The sequence below is a fragment of the Cebus imitator genome, unplaced genomic scaffold, assembly GCF_001604975.1.
Source record: "Cebus imitator isolate Cc_AM_T3 unplaced genomic scaffold, Cebus_imitator-1.0 Scaffold53, whole genome shotgun sequence".
NCBI lineage: Eukaryota > Metazoa > Chordata > Mammalia > Primates > Cebidae > Cebus > Cebus imitator.
The window spans coordinates 9,428,700-9,438,066 of record NW_016107368.1 but is presented as its reverse complement, the minus strand read 5'-3'; the positions used below and the strand labels follow the sequence as shown (position 1 = coordinate 9,438,066).

The following is a 9,367-nucleotide window of genomic DNA, read 5'->3' as shown; positions in this document are numbered from 1 at the left end:
CCCAGCTAATTTTTTGTATTTTTAGTAGAGACGGGGTTTCACCATGTTGATCAGGATGGTCTCGATCTCTTGACCTCGTGATCCACCCGCCTCGGCCTCCCAAAGTGCTGGGATTACAGGCGCGAGCCAGCGCTCCCGGCCGCCATGCGGATTTTACATGTCTGCTAGAAAGCGTTGCAATTAATTGACCAAACCGGTTCATAAGGGGATTTTTTTTAAAAACAACAACAAAACACAAAGATGGGTTTCAGAAAAACAAACAAACAAACGAAGAAACCAGGAAGATACACACGCTGCTAGCACCAGGCCTAAGGACACCACGGTGTCATCCTTCCTGTCTTTGCTTTCGCATTTGTCCTTTTGCTTTGTGTCCTTCCCAGTGCTGTCATATGCCCTGGGTGGCTGCTGTCACTTTTACTTAGGGATGTTTTGGTTCCACAAAAAGGACAATAAAGGGAAGGGCAGATCTCATCTTTCCTGCACTCATTCATGTATTTATTCATTCAACAAATATTTCTTGAGCCACCTATTGCATAAGGAAATAGTGTTGGTATGAGTATCTGACAGTGCTGGACATGCACTAAATGACAAGCATTGCATTCAGGATAAAATTACATACATGATCTTACTTAATACTTACCACAGCCCTGTCAGATAAGTACTGTTATTTCCCCATTTTAAAGATAAGGGAAGTGATACCTACAGAAGTTAAAGGTCACAGTTGATTAACTGGTGAAACCTAGATCTCAATCCAGGCTGTCGGCATTCAAAGGTAGTTTCTACAAAGGTAGGGGGTATTCCAGGCAGAAGGGATGCCATTTCTGAAGGCCTTGATAGGGCTTGTTAAAGAAACCGTAAGAAAGTGAATGTGGCCAGGGCACAGAGTTCTCAAAATTGTACCTACAGTATTTGTGATTGTACCTCTATCATAATGTGAATGGCAGCTCCTCCCAATCTCAGCCTGCTCTGTGTTTTGCTTGGGTACAAACTCAGCTGTGACTTCATGGCTAAAGCACTGAGCCTCCTGCAGGCTCCACTGAAGTCCTAAGCATCTGTCTACTTTGATGACTTTGTCCACTGGAATTGCCAACTTTTCAGTGTTCCAGAAGGACACTCTAAGGGCCCACGAAGAGCTCCAACATCATGAATGATACTTTACTTTGACCCCAGTTGTTTTTCCAGAGTTTCAAAATATCCCTTTATATACTTTTTTAAAAACTGTGATAAGTGAATAAATAGTTATCATGAGATACAGGCTCAGGTAGGGAAAAGAAATACAAGCAGAAAAGCTAACTCAGGAGGTCTCTAAATCCCATCAATAATAAGGCTCCATAGTAAAATGACAGAACTGGGTTCTGTTGGTATTCATCATTCCCAGTGAGAGCACCGCTCTGCCCACAATCTGCATTCTAATATTTCTTCTCATGAATGGCTTTATGATTGTGCCAAGTCACCTAGATACTCACTCCCATGTTACAGGGGTTGTGAGGACAAATGAAATAAAGCAGTGGTTCTCAAACTTTCACACAGATTCCTGGTTCCCCCCTTAGACTTTCTGATTCAATTCATTCTACTTTCTATGTGGTGGTCTGTCTTCTACTTTGTCCTAGTCTATTTTAAAATTTTGTTAGAAACTGGTTCAAATTATTTAAAGAAGGCCAGGCACAGTGGCTCATGCCTGTAATCCCAGCACTTTGGGAGGCTGAGGCCAGCAGATCACTTGAGGTCAGGAGCTCCAGACTAGCCTGGCCAACATGGTGTATTATAATACACAATAAAAGATGGCTATTACAGTTATAACTTGGGGAATGTGTAACCACACTTAATAACCACATGAAAAAAGACACTATGAAGAAACACATGTTACTGCTGACCAGTAGCACAGGTCATTGTTCCTTAGGAGCTGGTCCACCATGTCCTCCACTGGGCACAGCTGGGTACTGCTCTGTAAATGAGGAGAGTGTCTCTCACATGACTGAGTATTACTCAATAACCATATCACATGCCCTTATACATATAAATTCAATTCTCTATCCTGTATAAACACAGAACCCCATCTCTCTATCATAGACACACATACTACATTCCCAGAATACATAACCCTAATAACTACTTACTAAAAAATAAAAGCACATAGCTCCACAAAACATTCATCCAAACTGCCATGCCCTTGAACACACGAACTCAATACTCATATAGTTCTCTGCATGCCTTAAATATACCCACAATTAACTAACACCACAAATATGCTAACATGGCACTTCATATCCCCAAATACACATACAATCCCACAATACCTGCACATATGTAATCATACTTCCAAATGCTCACACAAAAATAACTCCTCCATCTTCCAAGAAACAAAAATCATACAAACTCCACCTCACAACTGCACACATTCATCCTACCAGTCCCCCAAAAGTCATGGGTCTTCCCTCACACATTGAAATAGCCATACACAACCCCTGAAAATCATGAAAAGAGACACACAAAATCGTGCAACATGTCCTGAGCACACAAAGGGCATTCCTACATTCCACAAATACATAAACAGAGTGTACATCCACAAAAATATAGACACAAGCACTTTCTCTATTATTGCCCATGTGCATGTGATAATTCTTCCAAATATTCCAAACATTAGACACATACAAATCCCCAACAATCATTTGAGAAAATACATCTTCACAACCTAAATCACAATATCTAACCCCAATTCTTCTGGCATACATATATTACATCTCATATCTTCCAAATATAAACACTAGCTACACACTTGTGGGTAACACCCCCTGTGGGTACCGAGGCAGGAGGGCTGTGCAAACCCCAGGCACAATTAGTGCCTGAATAATATCTTAGTTTATAGTGTTATTACTCAGCTATTCCCTTTATATAATCCTTCATATATAGTCATATATTATTTTATAGAATTAGTGCCTGAAGTATAACTTAGCTTACATATATCTAGCTTATATAATCATACTTATATCTAACATAGTTCTATATAATCTTTCTATATAATCATATAGGTATTGTAGTCGGAGCTGTACTGACACATGTAGTGCTGATTTATAGAATCCCTACACATAACCATATAGTAGTTTGTAGTAGGAGGAATGCCTAGAGCAGTCACAGAACAAAAGCAGTATATGGGAAAACAGCCGGACCAGGACGAGAACCAAAGACCCAGGCGGTGGCGTCCCTGCCTGAAAGGGCACACGCTGTATGGCAGGCTTGGAGCAAGAGCCTCTCCTCCGGTTAAAGGAGTTGTAGTACCTTGCATCCAGTTCCTGTGGAAAGTAGACCTCAGGCCTGAGATCCTGGAAATAACCCAGGGAGAAGAACCCCTTTGGTGTGACCAGTCATGGCAGCTGTACACCCTGTCAGACTTTTCTCGCTTGTGTGCTAGCTCAAATCATCCTCCTATAAATATCTTAAGAGAAGAGCACAAGCCTGTCAGCTCCCACTGCATTGGCTTACAGTATCCTTCTATTAGAAATCCTTTGAAGTCTCCAGCCCCCTGATAAGACGTGTTGTGCACGACACCTGTTGCACACAGCCCACCTCCTTACCTCAGTGACCTAATGGGGGTGGACCCCTTTTCTGTACATGACCTTCTACTACTGCGCATGACACAGCTCCCTACTGTGCACGGCCCACCTCTCTGCCCAGGTGACATAATGGGATGTCACCCTCACTTGTGACTCAATTATGTATGCCCTATCACTAAGCCTATAGATGATGACCTTACTCACGACCCTTCCCCCTGCTTGTACTTGGTAAATACGGACACTTCTGGGCGTTCGGGGCCCCCACTGGTCTCCGCTCATAGGTGGCGTGGCCCCCTAGATTGAGATGCTCTTCACCAGTTCTTCAGTGTCCTGTCTCTTTACTTCTCAGATCCTGCACTTCAGCACAGCATAAGGGACACCCCACAACCCTGTTGGGGGCCCAACAGCCCTACACACACTCTCACAAAAACGGTTATGAATAGTTATGAATGATCTTTTTTTTTTTTTTTGAAACAGTCTCACTCTGTTTCCCAGACTGAAGTACAGTGGAGTAATCTCGGCCCACCACAACTTTCACCACCTGGGTTCAAGCAATTCTCCTTCCTCAGCCTCCTGAGTAGCTGGGACTACAGGTGCATGCCACCACACCTGGCTAATTTTTGTATTTTTAGTAGAGATGGGGTTTCTCCATGTTGGCCAGGCTGGTCTTGAACTCCTGACCTCAAGTGACCTGCCCACCTTGGCTTCCCAAAGTGCTGGGATTACAGATGTGAGCCACTGCACCCAGCCCAATTATGACCTTCTTTAATCTGCAATCTCCACACAGACACCACCAACCCACATATGTGAATACATGTTAGATTCTCACCAGTTAAATACATTTCAAATTCCAATCTAAGAAGTCATATAAACACATTTTTCACATACACACAACCACCCCCACAAATCTCATACCCCTCAAAATCCAAAACAAACCTTTCTTACATTCTCAAGTACACACACTCCAACTGCCCAAGAAGACACACACGTGTGTGCCATAAATTTTAGATATAATACATGTGTAGCCTACAATTTACCAATAATAATATACACTATTTTTTATTATAAATTACACATAGGTAAGTGATTCTTATAGAAGTTTTTCTTGACTTTGGCCAGAGTCTTGCATCAACCAACTTGTGCTACCAAGTGAACGGACTATGGCTAAAGGCCTGTTCTTCCACTTTGCAGCTGCTCGTATCATAGGCAAATGAGCATATTGGAACATGCATGCCAGGTGATCATTCTGATTAAGTCAACAAGCTTCACAACTCACTCAATGAAGATGACCATGAGAACATCACTGATTTTACCAGGACAAGAGCTACTTTTTTGCTGAACTGCATCACAGTTTCAACTGCTGGGGTTTTCCTTAAGCTCTTGCATTGTTCAAAATGTGAGAGGCACAGACTGGTGACCAGCAGGAGCATGACCAGGAGGCAATTACGGTACCTTCTAATCACACATAGCTTTATTTTTAGGTAACACCACAGATGATGCCACGAGAGCAAAGGCCATTGGGTAACCACCATTTCGGCTCACGCTGCGCATCTCCCTGCCCCAACCACTGGCTACGGATGCTGGGAGCCATTGAGGGCGCCGGCCGCGTGTTGGAACCACACCCGCCTCCAGGCTCGTGTGCAGGTCAGGGCAGGCCTGGAACCCACCATGGGAGGGCCCCGCAGGACCTGCACAAATGGAGGGACGTGGCACCTGGGAGCTTCCTGGGGCCAGGTGGCACCTCCTCATTGGAACCTCCATGACTGTCCCTCTAAGAAACCAGTGCATCAGAAATGACCACTCCTAATTTTTGGTAATACAAACTTGCAGTCCATACACATAGCTAACAGCCTCGCTGAAAGGTTTACCTTTGGAGGGTTTATCCTAAATCAAAGTTTCCTCAGATTTCATAAGTCTTGCATTCCCTTTGGATTGCATTTATTTCATTCCTGCTCATGCCTTTCAATATAATAGCATGCCCTGTTTTCCCACTCAGTCTGGGGCTCCATTAAAGAATATTTCTGGCAAAGAATTTTAGACCTGAAAAAACACTCCAAAAGATACTTTCTTCTGACTCCACTCCCAGAGTTTTTCCTACTGCATTCAAATGATTTCTAGAAATGTTTTTGTTATAGCTTTGATCAATTTCAGTAGACAAAGCAGCAGATAGTAAGGGAATAATTCCACGCTCCCCTACACCCCACTCTGCAACACAGTGCAGAATTTCAGTTGACAATAAAAAACTAGTAGAGAAGCAACTCACTGACTTGAATTTCTAACAGCTTCAGAAGAAACTTTAATCGTCAGATCCTTTCTGCTCATTTGCAGGTTCCTATAGTTCATGGCTCCTCCTGATAAAAGTGAAGAGTCTTCACGTCTGCGTTGGCCCAGAGCCTCAAGTGCAGAAACTGAGAGCTCTATAGGACACAGCATGGACCCGCCATTCCTCTACCTACCTTCTGTTATTGAGTGGAAGAGCATCTGTCTTCTGAAATGAGATCCATGCTCTGAGATTTTCTTTCTCAGCAGTCAGTGCAGCCCAGGACTTCCTGCGGTCATGCTCAGAGAGCAGGGGCCAGAGGACTTTTAGCCGCCACCTCCCATGGCCAGTCTTCACAAATTACCTTTGGCTAATTTGATTGTCTCTCCTCCTGGGATCTAGGACTTCAAACACATACACAGGTGATTGCAGAATTCAGACAAGATACTGTTCCACAGTATACTTTTTGTAACAATGGCTCAGAAAAAGACTCATTCAAATCCAGTATCAAAGCTGCGTGTGAGAATCTTGAGAAAGCATCGGCTGATTAACAACCAAGAATTCTGCCCTTCTTCAGTGCCTGAGAAGGAGATTTTTCCATCAATATCCCTCTGAGATGAAGTTATTGATTGAAAATCATTTAAGGTTGCCCTGTGATAAAAGAGCAAGTCCTCGGAATGGTCTCCAAAGTGTTTATGTTGTTTTTGTTTTGTTTTGGTAAGTTTACCATGGTTTTGCTTGAATTGCTCTCCATTGATCTCAGCTAAGACCGAGGTGAGCTGCACGGCTGAAGAGGGCTGCATGTAAGAAGGCAGCTCTGTCTCAGAGGACAAAAGGCCTGGGGGCACCCAGACAGGCAGGCACTGCGTGGAGGTTGCTCCCCTCCCAGTGGCCACTGTGGAGGCATTTCATAGAAATGCTCAAGGACCATTCAGGTTTAGAGTGGGGGCCAAACCGAGAACCCATGAGGGACATTGGACAGGAGTTAGGAGATGAGTTTCTCACATAACTGGAGCAAGGAGGGGAGAAACCTGGGCTTGGGACCTACAATCCGCCACCTTCCCTGCAGTGTGGCCCCTGTTATGTTTTCTTGCAACTCTGCCTGCATGAGTCCAGTTGTCTTCGGAAGGGACAAGTGCTTCATAAGTGCTAACAGGGAGCGCTTCAGGAAATGATCACAGTGTGCACCCCTCCATCTGAAAGCTTCTTCCCTTCCCCAACCCCCTCCAATCAGTGCAAAATTACTGCGGCCCAGCAGGGAGTGACGTGTGTGTCTCAGATTTTGTTGCTGTGCTCTCAGTACGCACTCCTCATCTCCTCCGACCAGTTTCCTAACACTCCTCCTGTTCACAGCACAGAACATGAGTGCTCTTTCCTGCCATTTGGATGCTGATAAATGGTCAGTGATTCTCAGTGTGAAAATGAAAATGAAGCAAGTTTTTTTTTAAAGACAGGCTACAATAATTCCCATGCTGAGAACCACATGCAATGACACTGAATTCCAAAGAGCAAGGCTGTATGGTGAAGACGAGGCCAGCAGTGAGCTGAGAGAGGCCAGCCAGGATTCCAGCATGCGCGGGGGTGCATGGGAATGGGTGTGGGACATTAGTGGAGAGCATCCTGGCGTGTCTCAGAATGGACATGGGTAGTGGATTCCTAACTCCTGGAGAAACCAGAGCTCTAGGAATTGTAGGCCACTTTATGTTAGGAAAGAAAAAGATGGTGTTCTGTCCTCCTGTCCCTTACACCTGGGCCTACTGCCACTAAACCTAGAAGCTGAGAAGGGTATAATGGCGACTCCAGACTTCACTGCGTCAAATCAGCCTGCTATTTTTTCTACAATGGTTGTGTTTAGTGGTGTAGCCAAGATTCACACTTGAGTCTCAGTCTCCTTACTGTAAGTTCTCACACTCACAGTGGAGACTTAACAATAATCACTTAATATGTTACAGTTTTTTGGGAAGAGTTACCAGATAAAGTTCAAGATCCCAGCGAGTTGTGAATAACACAGATAAAGGACAAACAGCTTTGTTGTAAAAGTATACTCTAAATATCATATGGATCACAAGTACAATAAAAACTAGTTTACTGTTTACCTTGAATTCAAATTCCACTTGGTATTCCTTATTCAAACTTGCTAAATCCTGCTACTCTTCTTCCATGCATTTTTAATTTTGCAGAAATGTTACAATGCCTCATTCTAGCTATTTACCTGAGGAAATAAAGACAGGAACCACATTACTGAGACAAACGTTGTCGCTGCAAATATCAGAAAGCTGAAACGTATTAATATATTAATTTGTACCCAAAAAAACCTGAAAGCATTTTCAGATAGCAAAAATAGCTTCATTATGCTTTTGTTTGCATAATATATCTCTGGAAAGATGAAAAAGAATCAGAACACCCATTTGCTCCAAGAATGAAACTGTTGTGTACAGGGAAAGAGGTGGGAGGAAGACGGGTCACTGTCTATTCCACTGTGCACAATTTGAATTTAGAATCATGCAAAAGTGTTGACTGGTTAAACTAAAATCATTTGACAGATTAAAAAATAAACATTTAATACCAGCACAATACGCTGGGAAACAAAATGAAAGGCTTTCTGGCCGCAAAGACTGCTCTTTCCTGGACTGAGGCTTTCCAGCAAAGGAGATGGGCCTGGCCTGCTGGTGTGGACAGATTCCAGCAACATACACAATGTGGGGGCTCAAGGACGGCTTCCATAACAATGATGAGCACACAGCCACCTAATAGCCTGGATCCTCTGAACCACGCACAGGATAGAGACATGGATCATCTGACAAACACAGGGGTTCTTAGGAAGTGTCCTAAATTGTGTTTAGGAAGTGCAGCCCCTGTTGAGATTCACCAAGAGTGGGAAACAGCCCAAATGGGAAGGAGCATGGGTTGAGGGGCACAAAAGTAGGTCTGTTGACAAAGAATGGAAGTAAAGGGGACATCAGTTTGAAGCTTTGTGCTGTGAGTCAGAAGGACAATTTAAAAATTGCCTGAAGAGGCGCACGCCGTCTGTGCTGCTGCCGTCCAGCTGGAAATGAACCTCAGTTCTTGCCTATTGGCTGGAGCCCTTCACAGAATGTCCCCCACCCCTACCAGTACCTGCTACACTGCCCCTCCCCCTCTGCAGAATGTCTGGGGTCCTATGTTCTAAACCTATTTATTTTCAAATTTTCCCTGATCTACCTGAACTCAGGAGAATCTGTTGAGGCAGTTCACTCTCTGGGTCCTGCCCTTGACTTTTCTCATTGTGGAAATTGTCAGACAGCGGTGATCAGCACCCAGCCTGAGGGGATGGCTTCAAATGGAGGTGAGTCTGTAGGGACAGGGGCATTATCCAAGTCTCTGACATGTTTCAAATCCTTGGGAATTCAAATTTGACACTGTCCTGGGAACAGTTGATAGCGCTGATGTTGAGGGAGGGAGGGAGCACTGGATGTCCCCAAAGACATCACACCTGGGGAGGGCCATGGCACCCTGAGTCTGTGGTTAGGGAGGACAGCTCCTTAGAGGTGGACCAAGATGCCTGGGGGAATACACC

At 44.2% G+C, this 9,367-nt stretch overlaps 1 protein-coding gene across 1 annotated transcript in view; it reads left to right on the top strand.

The window, feature by feature from the left end:
- Window positions 1–9,003: 9,003 nt before the first annotated feature.
- The window catches only part of LOC108304353 (NUT family member 2G-like), a 9,348-nt gene continuing 8,984 nt past the window's right edge, over window positions 9,004–9,367 (top strand). Inside the window, exon 1 of the mRNA XM_037738461.1 lies at window positions 9,004–9,136. Within this exon, the coding sequence (XP_037594389.1) occupies window positions 9,121–9,136 (16 nt within the window). The 5' untranslated portion in view covers window positions 9,004–9,120. The remainder of the gene's footprint in view (window positions 9,137–9,367) is intronic.